Below are 24,934 nucleotides of genomic sequence, written 5' to 3'. Positions count from 1 at the left end.
TGTAAGTTGGTGACTGGCCAAGCAGAATATGGCCATATTGTGTGACTTAGATCCCATATCTGTACTATAATCGCGTTTGTAACGCGTCCGTTGGTGTCGCCAGTTAAGCACGCATCCTCAAAGGAATGTTGGCTGTGTGAGGCAGCCAAAAGAATGTTGACTGCGCCCGCAGCCAAAAGAATCCACCGGGATGCCGAAAATGGCAGGGTGGTGAAAGAATCCACCGTCACCACCCTGCCATTTTAGAAATCCATCTGCATGCAGAATAAGCAAACCCGAAGCCTTAAAAAAACAAAACACGCAACCGCCTGCAGGAAATAAATAAGAAACACGTAACAGCCCGCACAAAGTATAACAATACAAAACTAACCTCCCGCACAAAGTATTAAACACCGAAACCGCAAACCCCCACATCGTAAAATAATAAAGTAATTAACTTCTAATCGGCAAATAACAATTAAAATATTAACCCCTTAACTGCCAACCCCCACATCGCAATAAACCTATTAACCCCTAAACCGACAAACCTCCACATCGCAATAAACCTAATTAACCTATTAACTCCTAAACCTCCACCCCCCACAACGCAAATAACTAATTTAATTACTACGCCCCCTAACCCAACACCCCCTAAATTAACCCCAATACGAAGTCACACAAATAAAACCTAACATTAAATTACAAAAAAATAATCTAAAATTACAAAAAATAAAAACTCTAAAGTTACAGAAAAAATAAACAAAATTATCAAGATAAAAAACCTAATCCCTATGAAAATAAAAAGCCCCCCCCCCCACCAAACTACCCAAAATAAAACACTAAAAAACCTAAACTACCCATTGCCCCTAAAGGGGCATTTGTATGGGCATTGCCCTTAAAAGGGCATTCAGCTCTTTTACTGCCCTTAAAAGGGCAATCAGCTCTTTTCCAGCCCATTAAATCCCTAATCCCTAACACTAAACCCCAAATAGGTACTCACCGTTCCTGAAGTCCAGCAGAGAAGGTCTTCTTCCAGGCGGATTAGGGTTTTTTTGTGCTTAAAAAAGAGCTGTTTGCTCTTTTAAGGGCAGTAAAAGAGCTGAATGCCCTTTTAAGGGCAATGCCCATACAAATGTCATCTCATCTCCTGTAACAGAGGAAGAAGTCTCTGTACTCCTATCCTTGGCTCATCTCACAACCTGCCCACTTGACCCTATTCCTTCACGACTTCTTCCCTCGCTCTCTGCTTTACTAACCCCTACCCTAACTCATCTCTTTAACCAATCTCTCACTGCTGGCACATTTCCTAATACATTCAAGCATGCGTCAATCATACCAATCCTAAAAAAGCCCTCGCTTCACCCCTCCACGCCTTCTATCGACCGGTCTCCTTACTTCCCTTTGCTTCAAAATTATTGGAACGACTGGTCTATAATCGGCAAACTCAATTTCTCACAACTAACTCCTTACTTGATCAACTAAAATCTGGTTTCTGTCCTAAACACGCAACAGAAACCGCTCTTGCTAAAGTAACAAATGACCTGTTATCAGCTAAAGCAAAAGGCCACTACTCCTTACTAATTCTACTTGACCTATCTGCTGCTTTTGACACAGTCGACCATCCTCTCCTCCTAAAAATACTACATTCATTTGGCTTCCGAGACACAGCCCTCTCATGGTTTGCCTCATGTCTCTCAAACCGCTCGTTTTCAGTTTCTTTTAACAACATATCTTGTGATCCTATGCCTCTCTCAGTTGGAGTATTGCAAGGCTCTGTCTTGGGCCCCTTGCTTTTCTATCTCTATAGATCCTTCCTTGGAAAACTTATAGCCTCCTTTGGATGCAATTACCACATATATGCTGATGATACCCAAATCTATTTTTCCTCTCCTGATATCTCTCCTTCTTTACTCAACTAGATTTCCAACTGCCATTCTGCAATTTACTCTTGATGCCTTCACACTACCTCCAACTCAATCTGTCCAAAACTGAGCTGCTTCTTATTCCACCCTCTTCGAGACATCCAACACCTGACATTTCTCTGACGGTTGGAGACTCTATTCTCAACACCTCACCCCAGGTCCGCTGTCTTAGGGTCACACTAGACTCAGAACTCACATTCAACCCACATATACAAGCACTTACCAATTCCTGCGGTTCACACCTACACAAGATTTCCAGAATTCGTCCCTTCCTTACTCAAAAAAACTACAAAAATACTTATTCATTTCCTCATTTTGTCACGCATTGATTATTGCAATCTACTCCTAAATGGCTTTCCAAAACACTGCCTCCCCTCCCTCCAATCTATTATGAATGCTTCTGCTAGACTCATCCACCTAAGTCGCCGATCTACATCAGCTGCTCCGCTCTGCTAATCTCTACACTGGCTCCTCATACACTCCAGAATACAATTTAAAGTATTAACCCTAACTTACAAAACACTCAACAGTATAACTCCCAACTACATTTCCTCTCTCATCGTAAAATATTCGCCATCCCGTCCTCTTTGATCAACCTCTGACCTACGTCTCTACACTCCTGTTATCTCTACGTCCCACTCCCACCTCCAAGACTTCGCACATGCTGCTCCTGTTCTCTGGAACTCTCTACTTCACTCCATAAGACTGTCTCCAACCTTGTATAGCTTCAGACACTCCTTGAAAACCCACCTATTCAGAGAGGCTTTACCATCTCTCCTCCATGCCTCATCCGAACCAAACTAATACATGAACTGTCTGACTCACTACTGCAACTACAACCGATGTGACAAGCTACCCCAACCTTATTTCTCTGCACCCTAAATCTGTAGACTGTGATCTCTCCGGAGCAGGGCCCTCTTCCTCCTGTACTAGATTTGTTTAGTTTTGTTATGTTTTGTATTTTAGCACAAATCCTCCTTATTATACACCCCTATCATTGTAACCGGCGCTACGGAATTTGGCGACGCTATACAAATAAATGATAATAATAATAAAATGCCCCTTTAGGGGCAATGGGTAGTTTAGGTATTTTTAGTGTTAGGTTTTTTTATTTTGGGGGGTTTGGTGGGTGGGGGATTTTACTGTTAGGGGGTAATTGGTAATTTTTGTAGGTAAAATAACTGTTTAACTTAGGGCAATGCCCTACAAAAGGTCCTTTTAAGGGCTATTGGTAGTTTAGTATTAGATTAGAGGGTGTTTTATTTTGGGGGGATTTTTTATTTTTATAGGGGTATTAGTTTAGGTTTCAATTTTTTATTTTGGATAGCTTTGTTTATTTTTTTCTGTAATTTTACTTTTTAGCTTTAGCTTGGGGGTTTGTATTTTTTAAACATAGACTGCCCTCTGGGCAGGCTTATCGCCTAGTTTAATATAAAAGCATAGGTGTTTTTCCAGGCAATTTTTGGCAGAATTTAAAAATAACTTGTTTATTTGCAAGTGGATATGTACCAATACCCCCTGTTTTGTGTAACTATTTGGTCTCATTGGCAGCACTTCCAAAGATGTATATAAACTTTTTGTAAGGTTTGCTAAACCAAACTTTGTATTTGTATTTATAAAAAACAGGGAGACTGACCATCTTCCATTGGTTAAAGCACCGCATCAGGTGCACTCATAACAGTGTAATGGAGTTGCGTATATAAAGCCAGGGAGTTTCATTCTATTATAATGAGAAAAAGCAGGAATGATTTAGCCCATAAAGGGAAAGTAATATAGTGTTAGGACTAGTCAACATTGGGATACCTTGTAAGTTGGTGACTGGCTAAGCAGAATATGGCCATACTGTGTGACTAAGATCCCAATTTTAATATAAAAGCATAGGTGCTTTTTGCAGGCATTTTTTTGCAGCATTTAAAAATGTGTTGTTTATTTGCAAGTTGATGTACCAATACTAATTTGTGTAACTATTTGGTCCCACTGGCAACACTCCCAAAGATGTATATAAACTTTTTGTAAGAATACTTTGATTTACATGCGAGGTCTTTTGCTTACGACATAATGCCAAAGGGCAAGCACGGCTATTGGCTAAGTGGTGGAAACCTCATCTCATTGAAAAAATTGAGCTATGCCATGGGTGGTCAGAGGCACTTAGGTTAGCACTGAAGCTGCAGGGAAATAAAGGTACATATTCATCGTTTTTGTTTTTTTAAAACTGATGAATAAAGGTCGCCTTTTTTTTCAGTAATCGTAAATACTAGCGTTTCAGAAACGCTAGAATTTTACCATCACTTTAATAAATAAAAGTTTTTTTAAAAAATCTGCTTCCATCAATTCAAAAGTCCAAAACTCAATACTTCTTTCAGTTCTCAAGATATGATGGCAAGCCACGTGTGCTGTGCACAGAGTGTAAAATTCAGATATGATTTTTTTGCAATTAGTGAATGTAAACTTTTTTTATTTTGATAAAAATAAAGTGCAAGTATTTTTAATTACCTTTATCTATCTTTATTTTCCTCTGTTGACTCCCCCCATGTATATATGTAAACAGGGAATAGGCAATATCATTTTGATTCACTGTTTACCCGCTATATGCAGTTTGCTGGCTGCAGACATCTGCATGTGCAGTTTGTCTTACGGTTTACTAGATGCATTCATTCAATCTCAGGTATAGAGCAATTGATACTACCCTATATGTTAATACACTGCAAAAGTAAACAGGAAAGGGCGGAGGGCAGACTTAAGGCTGGTAGGAATAATTAATAATACAGTTCTACTCTAATACATTTTTTGCACAAAAAACGTGTTTTCATATGATTATATAGATTCTATGACCTGATTATGAAATGTATTTATTTACCATCACTTTATAAAGCTTTGTCTTCAAACCCACATTTAAAATAAAAGAAACAAGACAAAAAGGCACTATATTAGCCAAATTTCAACGTACTCGTGCAATTTCTTCCTCTATTCTTTCATGATAACGTTCTTCCAGCAACTGATTTATGTCCATATGTTTCTTTTCTTCAATGTCTCTGAGTAAACTCGAATGCTCTTGGAAGCTCCCATTCATATTTCCACGCTTAGTCTTTGCCAACTCTTGCTTTAGAGTCGCATTTTCATGACTATATTTCTCTTTGAGATCTATTGTCAGTTGCAATATTTCCGTGTCATGCTGTTTTTTCAGGGTCTCCACTTCTTCTACATACTTTGCGCTTAAAGCTTGTCTCAAATTTTGCAACTGCTGATAAATAATGCCACTGCATTTATTTATAGGTTTATCTTCTTTTACTGCAGACTCATTCATCTATGAATAAAGACAGGAGTAATTGTAGCAGTGAAAAACACAAATAGAGCAAATTTAAATTCCTAGCTATTAGCTTTATGTCTTGTAAGAGCAAAATAAACAATAATTTAATCAGCATATCCATTCTATGTATATTTACAGTTTGAAATGAAATCCTCTATAGAAGATGGAATCACCTGCTGCATTATCAGCTGCAAAATATTATTTAATTGATCCTCTTTCTTCGGGTAGCAAATAAAACCTGTGGGTATTGTATTCATACATATAAAGTAGTATGAATGAATATAATTTGCTAAAATAAGGCTTTCAATATAAAAACAGAATTTATGCTTACCTGATAAATTACTTTCTCTTACAGGTGTATTCAGTCCACGGATTCATCCTTACTTGTGGGATATTCTCAATCCCTACAGGAAGTGGCAAAGAGAGCACACAGCAAAGCTGTCCATATAGCTCCCCTCAGGCTCCGCCCCCCCAGTCATTCGACCGACGGTTAGGAGAAAAAGGAGAAACTATAGGGTGCAGTGGTGACTGTAGTTATTGTAAATGAAATTTGAACCTGACTTAATATCAGGGCGGGCCGTGGACTGAATACACCTGTAAGAGAAAGTAATTTATCAGGTAAGCATAAATTCTGTTTTCTCTTACTTGGTGTATTCAGTCCACGGATTCATCCTTACTTGTGGGATACCAATACCAAAGCAATAGGACACGGATGAAGGGAGGGAACAAGTCAGGTAACCTAAACGGAAGGCACCACTGCTTGCAAAACCTTTCTCCCGAAAATAGCCCCCGCAGAAGCAAAAGTATAGAATTTATAAAATTTGGCGAATGTATGCAGAGAAGACCAAGTCGCTGCCTTACAAATCTGTTCAACAGAAGCCTCATTCTTGAAAGCCCATGTGGAAGCCACAGCTCTGGTGGAATGAGCTGTAATTCGTTCAGGAGGCTGCTTACCAGCAGTCTCATAAGCCAATCGGATGATGCTTTTCAGCCAAAATGACAGAGAGGTAGCAGTTGCTTTCTGACCTCTCCTCTTACCAGAATACACAACAAACAAGGATGATGTTTGTCTGAAATCTTTGGTTGCTTTTAGATAGAACTTTAAAGCACGAACCACATCGAGATTGTGCAACACTCGTTCCGTCTTAGAAACTGGATTAGGGCACAGAGAAGGAACAATGATTTCCTGGTTAATATTCCTATTAGAAACCACCTGTGGAAGAAAACCAGGTTTAGTGCGTAAAACAACCTTATCTGCATGGAACACCAGATAGGGTGAATCACTCCGCAAAGCAGACAATTCTGAAACTCTTCGAGCAGAAGAAATAGCTACTAAAAACAAAACTTTCCAAGATAATAACTTGATATCTATGGAATGCAAAGGTTCAAACAGAACCCCTTGAAGAACTGAAAGAACTAAATTTAGACTCCATGGAGGAGCCACAGGTCTGTAGACAGGCTTGATTCTAACTATGGCCTGTGCAAACGCCTGAACGTCTGGTACAGCTGCCAGACGCTTGTGTAACAGAATAGACAGAGCAGATATCTGTCCTTTTAAGGAACTAGCTGACAGGCCTTTCTCCAAACCTTCTTGGAGAAAAGATAATATCCTTGGAATCCTAACTTTACTCCACGAGTAACCCTTGGATTCACACCACCAAAGATATTTCCGCCATATCTTATGGTAAATTTTCCTGGTGACAGGCTTTCTGGCCTGTATCAGAGTATCTATAACTGATTCAGAGAAACCCTGCTTAGCTAGGATTAAGCGTTCAATCTCCAAGCAGTCAGTTGCAGAGAAACTAGATTTGGATGCTTGAAAGGACCTTGGATTAGAAGATCCTGCCTCGATGGCAGTTTCCATGGTGGGACCGATGACATGTCCACTAGGTCTGCATACCAAGTCCTGCGTGGCCACGCAGGCGCTATCAGAATTACCGAAGCCTTCTCCTGTTTGATTCTGGCTATTAGCCGAACGGAGAAGAGGAAACGGTGGAAAGACATAAGCTAGACTGAATGACCAAGGCGCTATTAATGCATCTATCAATGCCGCCTTGGGATCCCTGGACCTGGATCTGTAAAGGGGAAGTTTGGTGTTCTGACGGGACGCCATCAGATCCAACTCTGGAATGCCCCATAGCTGGGTCAGCTGAGCAAAAACCTCCAGGTGGAGTTCCCACTCCCCCGGATGGAAAGTCTGGCGACTTAGAAAATCCGCCTCCCAGTTGTCTATCCCTGGGATGTGAATTGCAGATAGATGGCAGGAGTGATCCTCCGCCCATTTGATGATCTTGGTTACTTCCTTCATCGCTAGGGAACTCTTTGTTCCTCCCTGATGATTTTTTTTTTTTAAGTATAATTTTTTATTGATTTTTCATATCATAACCATGTTTTATACAAAGGCCCAAAACAATACAAAACAAGAACAAAGGGAAAAACAGAAAAACATTTCTTATATAATGACATACAGCCCTATTTTTCCATATCGTGGTGTCTATCTTCCATATATCAGACAGAACCATATAAATCCAGTTATTCTACTGTAACTCGGAACAAGACATCTGCCATATCTAAATATATATTAATTATTCCTATTACCTAACTCCTGTCCTATTACCTCATTTCCAATAGGATCCATTGTAGAGATAGGATCTTTGTCCACACTCATAAAAAGGGAAAGAAAAAAAAAAAAAAAGGGGATCACTCTATGCCAACCTCCGCCGCCCCTCCCCTCCTTATCGCCGTTCCAAAATCAATACCCCATGCACTGGGGAAATTTCCACCCAATATTTGTAATTGTACATATACAGTATCCCTAAGTGGTTTAACCAACATAATTTGTGTTTCAAGTGGGAATGATAAAATAAATCTTTCCCATTGTTTAAAGAACTCAGCTAACCGTCTGTCTGTCGGGTTTTGTAAGTTTATCTGGTCATGCATAAGTTGCATTGTCAAAACATTCTTGAGTTCTTTCAAATTCGGAGCATTTTTGGATTTCCAGGCTTTCAATATCATAATACGTCCCAGTAATATTACCATGTTGATTAACTTAGTGTTCCTGCAAGTTACTTGCGACTGCACCAAGAAAAGTACATCTGTCACGAATATATGGTAATCTAAATGAAGAGATGATCGAATCCAATATGCTACTTTCAACCAGAATTGATTGATCTTTGGGCAGGCCCAAAAACAGTGCATAAGGTCTGCTTTAACAGCGAAACACTTAGGACATAGACTCAATACCTTGTACCAACTAGACAGTCTAGCGGGAGTCACATAAGACATAAAAAATATCTTGATCTGTGATTCTCTCCATGATGTCAGCACCCAGCTTTTATTTATAATTTTAAATGTATTTATTATAGTTTGCTCATTGACTTCAGGCACAAATCCAGTCCATTTTGCTACAATATATTCCCTTTGATCAATAGAGGGTTTCAGGTTAAGATAGCCATAAAACGGAGCTATCGAGTAAAGGCCCCTTTGAAAATTATTAATTTGGGGTTGAAACAGAAAAGTCCACTCCTTTCCATATTTTTGCCTGAGCTCCAGTATAAAATGCCTTAACTGCAAATATGCATAAAACTCTTTGTTTGAGAGACCGAATTGCTGTCTTAATTCGGCAAAAGAAAAAATTGAGGAGTCTGATTTAACCATTTGTGCAACATATATCAGTCCTTTTAGGGACCATAGTCTGAATACCTCTGTTGAAAGTCCCGGGACGAAGTTTGGGTTCCCTGTAATAGGTAGGTACTGGGATGCATAAGGCGAATTTCCTGAAAGGACGCAGAATCTTTGCCACGCGACAATAATGTTTCTAAATGTTATAAGTGAAAAAAGCGCAGAGGGAAGGGCCGTCATTGGGCAGTGTAGAATACCATCCAGTCGGAACGGCTTCACTAAAGCAGTTTCCCAAGAAATTGCTGCAACCTGGTCTTGTTCAGTTAACCAGTCAACTGCAACCTTGACGCGAGCAGCTAAACTATAATTATATAAATTCGGGAGAGACAGACCGGCCGCATCCTTATTACACATAAGCCGTGTAGCCGAGATGTGGATTCTGGCACCTTTCCATAGAAAATTTGAACATGCCTTATTGTAACTGCTTATATCTGTCTTCTTAATCGGGATCGGAATATTTTGAATAAGATAAAATACCTTAGGGAACAAAATGGTTTTTATAAGGGTAACTCTCGCTGATAGAGAAATAGGTAAGTTTTTCCAATCTTCCATCCTTACCCTACATTCCCGAAAAAACTTAGTAAAATTAAGTCTGTACCATTCCTCTGGATTCGCACTTAATTTGATACCAAGATACATGATTTGAGATGTTTCTAAAAACGGATGTTTAATGTATTGATGAACTTTATTGATCCATAACAACTCAGACTTTGCAAGATTAATTTTATATCCCAAGATTGAACCAAAAAGATCAGTTGACTTTAATAATAGAGATAGACTTTGCGCGATATTACTCAGACACAAAATTATGTCGTCTGCATACATTAATAATACAAGTTTCTGATCTCTGACACGAATCCCATCTAGTTGCTGACGAAGTAAAATCGCAAACGGCTCTAAAGATATATTAAACAGCAACGGCGAGAGAGGGCAACCTTGGCGTGTGCCACGCTGTAACAAAAGACGTTGAGAAATCTCGCCGTTGATTAATAAAGATGAAATTGGGGAACTATATATTGTGCGTGTAAACTCCAATATATGACCAACCAATCCAAATTGTTCTAGTGAAAAAAAAAGATGTTTCCAGGAGATGCGAACGCCTTCTCCGCGTCGATCGTTAATAGCGCTAGATCCAGGATGCCTTTCTGACTTGATAACCTAAATTTATTCCAGAAAAAAATCAAGCAATGTTGTTATCTTGCGTATATTTTTAGTGGGATTCCTACCCGTCATAAAACCAGCTTGATTTTCGTGAATTATTGTACCTAAGTGAGGTTTTAATCTTTCAGCTACAATTGAAGTCAAAAGTTTATAGTCCGAATTTAGGACTGATATTGGCCTATAAGATGCTGGAATCTCTGGATCTTTATTTTTTGGGGGGATTAAAGAAATTACTGCGGCCGCAAAGTATGGTGAACATTTATTGTTTCCAATAAAGTAATAATTAAATAATTTCATGAGGGTTGGAACAATTTGTGTCTGTAGTATCCTATAAAATTCAATGGGGAGGCAATCCGGACCTGCTGCCTTATTTGTTTTAGCTACTTTAATTGCAGCATAGATCTCTTGTTCATTAATTGGTTTATTAATTTCTGCAAGAATCTCCGATGAGATCTTTGGGGTCTTAATCTTATGCCAAAATTGTTGCTGCCTTCCTGTGTCATATACCTCTGCTTTATATAATTCACTAAAATACTGATGGAAGGTTTTAATAATATCTGAATTACCTGTGAATCTATCTGTCTTAGTTCTAATAGCCGCCACTACATTACGATTGGTTACTTTGGTTAATTTAGCCAAGAATTTGGCTGATCTCCCGGCGAAGCCACCATATAGAGCCTTTTGTCTTTGTAGTTCTAAAGCTGTCTTTTGCTGAATAAGAATGTCTCGTGCTGTTTTAGCGTCTATATACTTGCGCCATTTCTCATTAGAATGCTCACATAAATAAGCCGCATACGCATTTTTTACCCGATTATTCGCCTGCATCTCTAATTGTTTCACCTTCTTATTACGCCTACATAAATATGCCTTAATCTTGCCTCTAATTACGGCTTTAGCCGCTTCCCAATATATCTCCGGTTTCTCTTTAAAAGCACCATTGAAAGACTCATATTCTTGCCATTGGTTAATCAACCAATTCTGAAATTTCGTGTCATTCATAAGATACTTGGGGAAAAAAATGGTTTGATTGGTGGCCCTTCGCCTGAGCGGTGCATTAAGTGATAATGTGATTACTGCATGATCTGAAATTGTTATGTCACTGATATCCGCTTTCCACTCTAAACCTGACATATTATCTGAAACCAGAAAAAAATCTATCCTTGATAAAGAATGATATCCTTTGGAAAGACATGTAAAAGACCTTAAATCTGGGTTTTGCACACGCCAGATATCCACCAACCCCAACTGAGAGCAAAACTTTTGAAGTATGCGAGTCTTTCTGTCCCGTGGAAAAATATATGCCTTATTATCTCTATCTAAAATAGGGTCTGCTACAAGATTGAAATCTCCCGCAATTATCAACTGTTGCCCTACGAATTTATGTAACTGTGTTACCATCTTGTCCCAAAATACATTATCTACTTTATTCGGTCCATATATATTACATAACACATACCGGGTTTGATTAATAGTGATTTCTATAATTAAAAACCGCCCCTCCTGGTCTTTTATAATAGATTCTGTTTTGTATTCCAAGTTTTTATTAAAAAGGATAGCAACGCCTCTTTTACATGATTTAAATGGTGCCGGGATAACCTCTCCTACCCAATTCGTCTGTAGTTTCAATGATTCTGCTTCCTTTAGGTGTGTCTCCTGGAGGAAAGCTATATTTGGTTTAAATTTAGCCAGATGTTTAATTATGCTTTTCCTCTTTATTGGGGAATTTATACCCCCTACATTCCAAGACACTAACTTAAAAGTATCTAGCATAGCCCCCAAAGAAAAGATTTAAAAATCGTCCCATTCTATATATAACAAATCTAAGATAGACCCCGAAAGAAAGATTTGACCGTCGTCCCATTCTGTGTATAGCAGTTCTAACATAGACCCCGACGGAAGGAATTAATTAGTCGCCCCACTCTACATATAACAGTTACAAAAGCACACAGGTGCACCCACCAAAAAAAAACAACAAAAAAAACACTCATTAGTGGAAGGGGAGGGGAAGGCGGACGAAGGGGAGAGCAAAGAAGAGGAAAAAAAAAAAAAAAAAGGTGAAAACATAAATATTTTACAATTTAAAACATAAACATTAAACGCCATTCTATATGTTATTAATTAACATAATAGTAGGGCTCCAATTCCTAATCACTGGATATCCATTTTTTTACATAACGACTTAGCTTCCTCACTATTATTTAATACATAGGAGGTTCCTGCCTTATTAATTAAAAGTTTGGCAGGATATACCAATCTAACGTTACATTCAGCTTTCAAGAATTTATCAAAAAAAGGGGCCATTTCCTTTCTCTTGGCCCTGGTCTCGGTGGAGAAATCTTGGAATAACCAGATTCTATGAGAATTAATATTTAATACATTGAGTTTTCTATAATGGGTCAAAAATAATATCTTGTCCTGGTAGTTAACAAACTTAAAAATTATAGGCCTTGGTTTAGAAATTGTACTATTTTCTCTGAGCGGCCCAATTCTGTGCACTCTCTCAATCAGAAACGGTGTAGGAGGAGGAGGAAGCAAAAGTGCCTGAGGGAGGGTTACCGAGACAAATTGTAATAGATCTTGATATTCGGGCGATTCAGGTAGACCAATCACTCTCAAATTATTTCGCCTTGATCTATCCTCTAAGTCCTCTATACGGTTCTGTAATTGTGCTATGGTCTTGACCTGAGTATTTACTGCAGGTACCATGATATTTACTCTATCCTCCAAATCCGACACCCTTGTCTCCACCTCCTCCAGTCTAGCAGTGTATTGCCTAATCTCCTCTGTAAGATTGGTTATCTCAACTTTAATTTCCTGTTTAACTGCTTCTAGATGGGGGGCCATTATTTTGGCCATCTCTGCTGCAAATTCTGACATATCATTACAAGTAAAGTTTACCATCCCTGCTTCTTGGGGTATGTCCTGAGGCAGCTCTGTGTGTTTAGTGTTACTTCTTTTATCTTTATGTTTGGGCGGCATTATAGGTGAGGTACCCTTCTGATGGGAGATATACCTCTCCATTCACCACAGTGCAATGTGAATATATCAGCGAATGTAAAAAAACAAGAAAAATTTCGCTGAAATGTGTATCTTATTCACTGTCAGCCCCACGGGCCAGCTGACAGGGTGCAAAAAAGAGGGAAGAAAGGGAGAAAAAAAAAAAAAGTGGGATAAGGTGTGAAATAGTGACTGTGATTGCTTAACAACCTAAGAGAAAAAAAAAAAAGAAAAAAGAAAAAAAGTAAGTGAAAAATGTGAGGTGAAACAAAAAAGCGAAAAAGAAAATAGTGTTATGACACCTACAATGCAAAAAAATTCCAGTGAAACTTTTACGAATAAGAGCTATTAAAGTGCCCCATATAATTTTTGATTAAAGAATCTGTTTATTCAACAAAAAAAAAAAATCTTTAAAGCAGATCAGGGTGAGGAAAATCTAAATTAACTACTAGATGTGTTTGTCTGTTTAATGCCACTTCTCGACTTTCTATAGTAGTAAAATATAAATGATCCTAAAAACAGTTACCATAACCTTAATTAAAGGGGAAATAGCTACCTGCCTGACTGTGAGACTATAAATCTCAACACACAACAATATTTATAGAAATTTCTGACGCCAACACTTTAGAATTAAGTTAAGTTATGATCATAGAACCATAGCATCTAAATACAGACGGCCTTCAACTACAAGAATTAGTCCTGATAGATACACACCAAGATAATGTATCCTTAAAAAAAAAAAAGGGGCAAAAAAAGCAAAAAAAAAAGTTTCACAGTCCTTGGGGCCTTATACTTCCCTTTCACCCAGGTTCATACAAGTCTAAAGAACAGTTGTGGCCTTCTTCAATACAATCTTCTTAAGACAACAACCGTCCTCCAGATAAAAACCCACAGAAAAAAAAAAAAAAAAAAGAAAAAAAGGAAAAAAAAATAATAAAAAAAAAAAAAATCCTTCTTAAAACTGTGTCGATGATTTTATTTACTGCCACCAGATCTATAGCAGTGCCTCTATAATAATTTGTCGTAATTTATAGTTCTGATTTTTGCTTCCCATACAGTTTTTACTGTGACACAGTCTGTAACTTTAGCAAAGCAAGTTTTTCCCACTTGCAACACTGTTGCCACTAGATCTTGTTACATAGAGATCTTCACAGCTAAGACGGCTGTTTAAATGTATAACAAGCTCTTTATGTTAAGCCCAAATTACTTTCTTTCCATCACAATGGGATATCGAATACAATATTATCAGCACAAATCAAAATCTGCCAATTTACTGTACAGCCAGAAGACAAAAAAAAAAAGGCCGTGACAAGCATAACTTTCAGTCCAATCTTTCTAGTCCTTGTTCTCTAAGTGCCAATTACTATATTTCTTTTATATTGGCCAAGGTATTTATAATATATTGAGGCAGGTATGCTTCTGTATCCAGAGATCAAGACTACTGTCCTGCAATGGCCTCTCCAATATTATCTGGCTCAGGGGGACCTCTAGACTCGCTCCTCTCCCCACCACTCTCACGCTGTACCTGTTTCTACTCACGCTTCCGCCAAGTGCTCACGGCTCCACTGATGTTCCCGGAGCTCTAGGTGCTCTGACAGGGCTGCGGCTACTGGTCCGGCGTTTCCATACAGCATGGATCACAATTTACACTTTCTCCAGCTCCACGGCTATACTCAGGGACTGCACCAGGTCAGTGATTCCTGAAACCGAATCAGGGGAGGACTCCCCTTCCCTTCTGTCTTGTCCGTCCTATACCTTGTTTGGTAGCGTGCTGCAAAGGTGCTCACTATAGGAGAGGCGGGGGCCGTAGGATTACCACTCCCCCGATAATGCTCCAGACGCCTCTCACAGTCGGGACAGCTCCGTGCAGGACTCTTCTCCAGGCGAGCTCCGCTTCTCCTGTCCTGTATACGATGGACGATGGCCGCTCAAAGCCCCTTACAGCTGGTCAGTGCAGTTTCCTCCATATTGTGACCACTCATAATAAAAGTCCATCTGTTTAAAATTTTAGGACTTGCAACCAAAGTACTGAGGCGTTATGAGCTTAGCTATCCAGTGAGTGTAAAACTGAGATAGAACGGTACAGCGTGGCGTGCTTCAGCGACAAAGCACCAAACTTGCCAATTTTCTTAGACTTCCCACCGAGATCTGTAGGATCAACTACCGGCCCATGGCTAGCAGAGCCAAGGCAAGGTACACTTCGGCTGAATGGTGATTTTCAGGTTCCCATAATCTGGGATGTCGGAGCAAACAGCAGCTACCTGCTTGCTACCTGTTGGCTCCGCCCCCCTGATGATTGATGTACGCCACAGTCGTGATGTTGTCCGACTGAAACCTGATGAATTTGGCATCTGCTAGTTGAGGCCACGCCTGGAGCGTATTGAATATCGCTCTCAGCTCCAAAATGTTTATCGGGAGAAGAGATTCTTTCCGAGACCATAGTCCCTGAGCCTTCAGGGAGTTCCAGACCGCACCCCAGCCTACCAGACTGGCATCGGTCGTGACAATAATCCACTCCGGTCTGTGGCAACTCATTCCCTGAGACAGGTGATCTTGAGACAACCACCAGAGAAGAGAGTCTCTGGTTTTCTGGTCCATTTGAATTTGAGGAGACAAATCTGCGTAATCTCCATTCCACTGTTTGAGCATGCACAGCTGCAGTGGTCTGAGATGGATTCGGGCGAAAGGGACTACGTCCATTGCCGCAACCATTAAACCAATTACTTCCATGCACTGAGCCACGGAAGGCCGAGGAATGGAATGAAGAACTCGGCAAGTATTCAACAGTTTTGACTTCCTGACCTCTGTCAGAAAAATTTAATTTCTACCGAGTCTATTAGTGTTCCCAGAAGGGGAACCCTTGTGAGCGGGGACAGAGAACTCTTTTCTACGTTCACCTTCCACCCGTGAGACCTTAGAAAGGCCAGAACGATGTCCGTATAAGCCTTGGCTCTGTGAAAGGACGACGCCTGTATTAATATGTCGTCTAGGTAAGGTGCTACTGCAATGCCCCGCGGTCTTAGTACCGCTAGAAGGGACCCTAGCACCTTTGTGAAAATTCTGGGAGCGGTGGCCAACCCGAAAGGAAGGGCCACGAACTGGTAATGTTTGTCCAGAAAGGGAACCTTAGGAACTGATGGTGATCTTTGTGGATAGGAATATGTAGGTACGCATCCTTTAGATCCACGGTAGTCATATATTGACCTTCCTGGATCATCGGCAAGATTGTCCGAATGGTTTCCATCTTGAAAGACGGAACTCTGAGGAATTTGTTTAGAATTTTTAGATCGAGGATTGGCCTGAAAGTTCCTTCCTTTTTGGGAACTACGAACAGGTTTGAGTAAAAGCCCAGTCCTTGTTCTGCAATTGGAACTGGGTGTATCACTCCCATCTTTAGTAGATCTTCTACACAGCGTAAGAACGCCTGTTTCTTTGTTTGGTCTGAAGACAAACGAGAAATGTGGAACCTTCCCCTTGGGGGAGAATCCTTGAATTCTAGAAGGTACCCCTGAGCAACTATTTCTAATGCCCAGGGATCCGGAATGTCTCTTGCCCAAGCCTGAGCAAAGAGAGAAAGTCTGCCCCCTACTAGATCCGATCCCGGATCGGGGGCTACCCCTTCATGCTGTCTTGGTAGCAGGAGCAGGCTTCTTGGCCTGTTTACCCTTATTCCAGCCCTGCAAGGGTTTCCAGGTTGCTTTGGGCTGGGAAGCGTTATCTTGCTTTGCGGCAGCAGAGGTTGCAGCAGGTCCGCTCCTGAAGTTGCGAAAGTTAGCCTTATTTTTGGCCTTAAACGGCCTATCTTGTGGAAGGGCATGGCCCTTGCCCCCAGTGATAATAATTTCTTTCAGCTCTGGGCCGAATAGGGTTTTCCCCTTGAAGGGAATATTTAACAGTTTTGTTTTGGACGACACATACGCCGACCATGATTTGAGCCAAAGCGCTCTTCGCGCCATAATGGCAAAACCTGAGTTTTTCGCCGCTAGTTTAGCTAATTGGAGAGCGGCATCAGTGATAAAAGAATTAGCCAGCTTAAAAGCGTGAATTCTATCCATGACCTCATCGTATGAAGTCTCCCACTGGAGCGACTCCTCCAGAGCCTCGAACCAAAAAGCTGCTGCAGTAGTTACCGGAATAATGCAGGCAATTGGTTGAAGCAGAAAACCTTGCTGAACAAAAATTTTCTTCAGCAATCCTTCCAATTTTTTATCCATAGGATCTTTGAAAGCACAACTGTCCTCTATTGGTATAGTTGTACACTTAGCCAGTGTTGAAACAGCCCCCTCTACCTTAGGGACCGTCTGCCACGCGTCCCGCCTAGGGTCGTTTATGGGGAACATTTTCTTAAAGATAGGTGGGGGAACAAAGGGTACACCTGGTCTCTCCCACTCCTTAGTCACAATATCCGCCACCCTCTTTGGGATCGGAAATGCCTCAGTGTATACAGGGACCTCTAGAAATCTGTCCATCTTACACAATTTTTCAGGGACCACCATGGGGTCGCAATCATCTAGCGTAGCTAAAACCTCCTTAAGCAGGACACGGAGGTGTTCCAGCTTAAATTTAAACGCTAAGGAATCTGACTCTGCCTGCTGAGAAACTTTTCCTGTGTCAGAAATTTCTCCCTCAGACAGCCCTTCCCTCACTGCTACCTCTGAGTTTTGTGAGGGTACTACAGATAAATTATCCAAAGCTTCAGATTGCTCATCCTCTGTATTTAAAACTGAGCTATCGCGCTTTCTTGGAAAAACTGGCAGTTTGGATAAAAATGCTGCAAGGGAATTATCCATTACTGCTGCTAATTGTTGTAAAGTGATAGGGGCCAATGCGCTAGAGGTACTAGGCATCGCTTGCGCGGGCGTAACTGGTGTAGACATGTGGGGGGAGGAAGAAGGACTATCCTCATTACCCTCCGTTAAGGAATCATCTTGGGCAGCATTTTTAATTGTCACTGGATGATCTTTAAAATGCTTAGATGTTTTTGCACACTTTAAACATAAATGCAATGTGGGTACTGCCATGGCGTTTGAACATAAATGTCTATCTGAAGGCTCAGACATGTTTGACAGACTCAGACAACACTAAAATGTTGAAAAAAATACTTTTTGAAAAAACGTTACTGTCTCTTTAAATAATAAAAAGGCACACACTTTTTTACCAAATCATCAAAAAACATCCGATCTTAATGAAATTTTCACCACATGATCCTAATGCCTTGAAATGATTGCACACAAATTTTCAAATCGTTTAACCCCTTAATGCCCAAACCGGAGCAAAATGAAATAAACACCCGGTTTAACCCACTACAGTACGATGCCACAGTCTTTGCTGTGGCTTTACCTTCCTTTAGGGTTAATTGCAGGTGTAAATTAAGCCTCCCTGAAGTCCTCCTGTACTCTAAAGGCTCTGCACATGAAGCTGCATGGAGCTGTGTTGCAAATTAACTGCGCAATTGAGGCGCGAAAATGAGGCCCCCTCCTTCATCACTCCAGAGTTATGGGGCCTTTCAGATTAGCTGTCTTACAAAATGCCAGGCATAAAAAAGTCCCCAAAAAGTGTTTCCAACGTCTAAAAACGCTTAATAAACATAAGATTACTCTAATAAAGTAATCGATTTAGCCCATCACAGTGTCTGCCAGTATTAAAGCCCTTAACTGAAGCCATCATTCTATACAGTGTCTCAGAAAATGGCTTACCTTCCCTCATGGGGTTTCTGTCAGTCTTCTAGCACTACCAGGTCTTGTTAGAAAAATGACTGAACATACCTTAAGCAGTATAAGCCTGCAAACTGTTCCCCCCAACTGAAGTTCTCCGGTACTCTACAGTCCTGTGTGGGAACAGCAATGGATTTTAGTTACAACATGCTAAAATCTTTTTCCTCTCAGCAGAAATCTTCATCACTTTCTGCCTCAGAGTAAATAGTACAAACCGGCACTATTTTAAAATAACAAACTCTTGATTGAAGAAATAAAAACTACAAATCTAACACCACATACTCTTTACCCTCCCGTGGAGATGCTACTTGTTAGAGCGGCAAAGAGAATGACTGGGGGGGCGGAGCCTGAGGGGAGCTATTTGGACAGCTTTGCTGTGTGCTCTCTTTGCCACTTCCTGTAGGGATTGAGAATATCCCACAAGTAAGGATGAATCCGTGGACTGAATACACCAAGTAAGAGAAAGTAAAGTAATACTCAAAAACAAACAGAAAATCTAAGCATGCTGGTTCTGTTAGTTTTTTCCAGCTATTTATACATTGAACAAAATATTTGTAGCTAGAACAACACATCTCCTATTAAATATTTTTAGAGATAATACAATATATCTTCAATTTTATGGACAAATTACCTTTGAAATATCAGCAACTGGCTCATACACAGCATTTAAAATGTCAGATTCTTGTAAACTCACTTCTGATTGACTTTCAGACAAATCACTGTTAAGAGGGAAACATAAAAGTTAGACATGACAATAAGAGAAACAGATTTATAACACAAACTATTATAATAAACAAGGGCCATCCAAACTAAGAACTGGGGGCTTTGTCACTTCATGCACGTATTCTCTGAGCATCCAATCTCTGTTGCTGCAGGTACATGTAGATAAGTGGCACATTGTTTGCTTAAATGAAGTATATACCTTTGATTAACATAATTTAAAAAAATGTGTTCCCCAGCTATGCCTGTAAAAAGTGTACTACTGATAGCTTACTCCTTATAGAGTGAAATTGGTGGGTTAGAATCAGCAACACTCACCTTGAATGATTTTAAAAGTGCTACTTTTTAGATTACTCATTTATCAAGCAAAAATGCAGTATGTAAAATGTTTTATATATGTAACAGAAAACTGGATTTGTTTATCACCTTCAAGTATATATGCATGTTTAAATAAATTAGTAATGATAACATTATATTTGAGTCCTAAAATATTAAATATAGTTCTAATTATGAAAAACTTATTTTTTTAAATTACTTTATAAGCTTCAAAATGGAACAAATGTGTCATTTTCAGAAGAAATATGAATAAGTAACTAATTTTTACTATGTATACAGAATAATTCCTTAAAATATCCTTGGATAATAGAACATTTAGTTCATTTAAACAGTGAATATGAAAACATAATCCACACTTAACAAAAAGCAAAAGTCCTTCCCTCTCACTTCCTATAATCTAATTTGTTAAAGGGACAGTCTACTCCAAAATGTTATGTTTAAAAAGATAATCACTTTATTATCCATTCCCACGGTTCTATTAACCTCTTTTTACCTCTGTGATTACCTTGCAACTAAGCCTCTGCAGTGCTATTTACAGACTTGCATTTTAGCTAATTAGTGCTGACTCATGACTAACTCCATGGGAGTGAGCACAGTGTTATCTATATGGCACACATGATCAAGCAGTGTCTTGCTGTGAAAAGCTATAAAAATGCCCTGAGATAAAGGTGGCCTGCAAGGGCTAAAAAACAGACATTTGGAGGTTTAAAGGTTATAAAGTATATTAATATAACAATGTTGGTTACGCAAAGCTGGGGAATGGGTAGTAAAGGCACTATGGGCTAGATTTATCAACGCTGAGGCGTACAGGGGCGCGTATAAGCGCCCCTGTACGCCTCAGCTCGCCTGTGGCGGGGCGAAATTACCCGCAGGTAATTAACATTGCACACAAGCACAATTTTGCGCTTGCGTGCAATCCCGCCACCTGCCCGCGCACAGCCAATCACGCGCGGGCAGGAGCTGTCAATCTCCTCGGTCGGACTCGACCAAGGAGATTGAATTTCGCCACAATAGAGGTGGCGTAGATGTTAGGGAAGCAGCGGTCTGGTGACCGCTGCTTGATAAATCCCGGCGAGCAAGTTCTTGAGAGAACTTGCTGCCGTAGGGGCTTAATAAATCTAGCCCTATGTATCTATTTAAATAACACAAATTTTGGAGTAGACTGTCCCTTTAACATAGCAAAAATAAAATGACATAAATATGCATTAAAACAGCAGATCTGTATAGTCTTGAAAGTCTTGATCAGTAGGTTTAATCTTTGAAAATAGGCATTTACCTAAATTGTGGAGAGCTGTCACTGACATTCTGAAGTTGTCCTTGTAAATGAATTATCTCTGTAGTGTATCGTTCTTCCTTTTCCTTTAACTGTTGCTGGAAGTAGAATCTTAAGTGTTCAATTTCTTGTGAATGTTTTTGTTCAAGCTGTGTTCTTTGCTGGCTGAACTCGATCTTAAGTTTCTCAATCTCGTCTGATAGAAATTGTGTGCCGGACAGTGGTTCTTGAACATCTTATAAGAGAAATTAAAACGCAATTAAGTGTGGCAGCATGAATGCCTCTTCATATAAAATAAAGGACAAGGAATAAAACTAAACATTGTGTTGCTTGACATAAATAGGTAACATAGGCAATGCCTGTCAATGTGCTCTCAACATACCATCAGATGTAGTCTGTGAATGAAGCAGCAAATGCCTAACATTAGCAATATCAATGTTTTCTTTGGTAGTTTGAAGCTCTTCAACCTGAAAAAAAGGGCAATTTTATTTATTTATTTAGTATATTGATAAGTCTGTTTCTTTAGGTAAACAAAATTAATGAGTTGTGCCATATATATTTGGATGGTAGAAAATTACTAGATACCAAAAGCAGCCTTAGCCCCAATCAACTAAATTCATGTTTTATCAGAACTCTGCACTCCACCATAGCCACTCTATGTGTCACCTCCCTGTTGTGATTGGTCAGTTCCTTTTTAAATGTAAAAAGTGCAATTTTAAATACATACTCTTTTTACATCGCCTCATGAAGAAGCCCGACCGCAGATCGGGTGAAACGCGTTAGGCTATACATGAGCCAGTGAACGACCAGCTGCCCAGACTCTCTACCCACGGCAAACAGTGCATGAATTCCAGATATCGTGCCTGACAAACTCCATCTCAGCCCGGTGTGGAGGACTAGCAGCTGTGCAAACACAGTGCTCACCTTGATGTGCTTTAATCACTTGCAAATCTTGTGTTATTTTTTATGTGTGTATCCATTTGTAATAAAAAAACTTCACTTGAGTCTGGCCCTGTGCGCCTCTTTCTCTTTTACATGGTACCATATCCGAGCTGAGGGTATCACACAGATTACACCAGCCTAAGAGTATTCTGGCAAGGCGCCTTGGAGTGCTGGTTTCTGATTATGTCTTGGCTCACAAACTAGAGACTGGTTTAATTGTTAAAAAATAAGTATTTTTTATACACCCTCAATACAAGGTGGACTATTTATTGCTGTTCAAGAAGTTTGTTTACTTTCGTTTAGCAACACAGTTGCAATCCTATCAGTTGTAATAACGAAAAGTATCAACTATTATTTAGTCATTATATCATCCAACCCTAACATCAACTTTATCTCGACATCAACTTTATTCATCCATTGGACATTATTATTGTTTTTACATTATGAACATTCAGCCACAATTGTGATGAATTTTGTGATTTTTATGTTTTTTAACAAAGGTTTTTGATAACAATATACATTTTTTATTTTTTTATTTTTTATATTTACATTTTTTCTCAGGGTGGTATTCTAGCAAGACAAATTATACTATATATTCATTTCTTTTTCAAAATGTATTATTTATGTTATATGTAAGTTATATTTTATGAAATTTCATTAGGGAGACGTCCCTTGCATTTTATTGTGATTCATTGTAGTAAAATCTTTTTTTAATTTCCTCACTTTGTTGATCTATTTTTATACTTAATTTTTATACTTAATATTTACAGATTAAGTGTGTTGATTTCCCTGGCTATTAGCGCCCTCTCATTCTTTTGTGTTTTTTGTCTGCTGTTGTGGCCATTTTGGAGAGGTGGTCAGGGAGTGGCTTGGAAAATCTTTAGACTTTTTAAGCGCTGTATATTTTTTCTTTCAATTCTATTTCTGGAAGACCCAACATCTGAACAATCTGAAAAAACACATCTGGATGGAGTGACCCCCGAATGTAAAGTCTGACGGCTGAGATAATCCGCTTCCCAATTGTCTACACCTGGGATATGTACCGCAGAAATTAGACAAGAGCTGGATTCCGCCCAAGCAAGTATACGAGATACTTCTTTCATAGCTAGGGGACTGCGAGTCCCACCCTGATGATTAACATATGCCATAGTTGTGACATTGTCCGTCTGAAAACAAATGAATGGTTCTATCTTCAATAGAGGCCAAACCTGAAGAGTCCTGAAAATAGCAGAGTTCTAAAATATTGATTGGTAACCTTGCCTCTTGAGATTTCCAAACCCCTTGAACTATACGGCGGTGGTCTAATCACCAAGTCAGAGACAGTCGAACATAGGGATTTAAGGATATTAATTGTGATATCTTTGTATAATCCCTGCACCATTGATTCAGCATACAAAGCTGGAGAGGTCTCATATGAAAACAAGCAAAGGGGATTGCGTCCGATGCTGCAGTCATGAGACCTAAAACTTCCATGCACAAAGCCACTGAAGGAAATGACTGAGACTGAAGGTTCCAACAAGCTGAAACCAATTTTATTCGTCTTTTTCTGTTAGAGACAGAGTCATGGAGACTGAAGCTATCTGGAAACCTAAAAAGGTGACCCTTGTCTGAGCAATCAAGGACCTTTTTGGTAAATTGATCCTCCAACCATGTCTTTGAAGAAACAACACTAGTTGATTTGTGTGAGATTCTGCAGAATGTAAAGACTGAGCTAGTACCAAGATATCATCCAAATAAGGAAACACAGCAATACCCTGTTCTCTGATTACAGAGAGTAGGGCACCGAGAACCTTTGAAAAAATTAATGGAGCTGTTGCTAGGCCAAATGGAAGAATGACAAATTGATAATGCTTGTCTAGAAAAGAGAATCTCAGCAACCGATAGTGATCTGGATGAATCGGAATGTGAAGATATGCATCCTGTAAGTCTATCATGGACATATAATGACCTTGCTGAACAAATAATAAGAATAGTCCTTATAGTCACCATTTTGAAAGTTGGCACTCTTACAAAACGGTTCAAAATTTTCAGCTCCAGAACTGGCCTGAATAAATTTTCTTTCTTTGGGACAATGAATAGATTTGAATAAAACTCCAGACCCTGTTCCTGAAACGGAACTGGTATAATTACCCCTGAAAGCTCTAGATCTGAAACACACTTCAGAAAAGCCTGGGCCTTCACTGGATTTGCTGGAATGTGTGAGAGAAAAAATCTTCTCACAGGAGGTCTCATTCTGAATCCTATTCAATACCCTTGAGAGACAATGCTCTGAATCCAATGATTTTGGACAGAATCTGCCTAAATGTTCTGGAAAAAGTTTAATCTGCCCCCCACCAGCTGAACTGGAATGAGGGCCGCACCATTATGCAGACTTGGGGGCTGGCTTTGGTTTATTAAAAGGCCTGGATTTATTCCAACATGAAGAAGGCTTCCAATTGGAACCAGACTCCTTGGGGAAGGATTTGGTTTCTGTTCCTTATTCTGTCGAAAGGAACGAAAACGATTAGAAGCTTTAGATTTACCTCGAGGTAAAAAAAACCTCCCTTACCCCCACTGACAGTTGAAATAATGGAATCCAACTGAGAACCAAATAAATTGTTACCTTGGAAAGAAAGAGATAGTAATCTAGACTTAGATATCATGTCAGCATTCCAATATTTGAGCCACAACGCTCTTCTAGCTAAAACAGCTAAAGACATAGATTTAACATCAATTTTGATGATATCAAAAATAGCATCACAGATAAAATGATTAGCATGCTGAAGCAAGCGAACAATGCTAGAAAAATCAGAATATGTTTCCTGTTGTGCTAAGCTTTCCAACCAGAAGGTTGATGCAGCTGCAACATCAGCTATAGAAAGTGCAGGCCTGAGAAGATAGCCAGAAAATAAATAAGCTTTCC

At 39.6% G+C, this 24,934-nt stretch overlaps 1 protein-coding gene across 1 annotated transcript in view; it reads right to left on the bottom strand.

Annotated features, from left to right (window-relative positions):
- Nucleotides 1-24,934, bottom strand: part of AKAP9 (A-kinase anchoring protein 9) — an 894,005-nt gene that overhangs the window by 540,744 nt on the left and 328,327 nt on the right. Inside the window, exons 12-15 of the mRNA XM_053715709.1 lie at nt 21,473-21,557; nt 21,094-21,325; nt 19,393-19,480; nt 4,849-5,205 (exon numbers count right to left, since the gene is read on the bottom strand). Coding sequence (XP_053571684.1) covers nt 4,849-5,205; nt 19,393-19,480; nt 21,094-21,325; nt 21,473-21,557 — 762 coding nt within the window. The remainder of the gene's footprint in view (nt 1-4,848; nt 5,206-19,392; nt 19,481-21,093; nt 21,326-21,472; nt 21,558-24,934) is intronic.

Source organism: Bombina bombina, chromosome 5 (assembly GCF_027579735.1).
Source record: "Bombina bombina isolate aBomBom1 chromosome 5, aBomBom1.pri, whole genome shotgun sequence".
Classification (NCBI taxonomy): domain Eukaryota; kingdom Metazoa; phylum Chordata; class Amphibia; order Anura; family Bombinatoridae; genus Bombina; species Bombina bombina.
The sequence above is the reverse complement of the archived record's forward strand: the minus strand, read 5'-3'. Positions and strand labels throughout refer to the sequence as shown.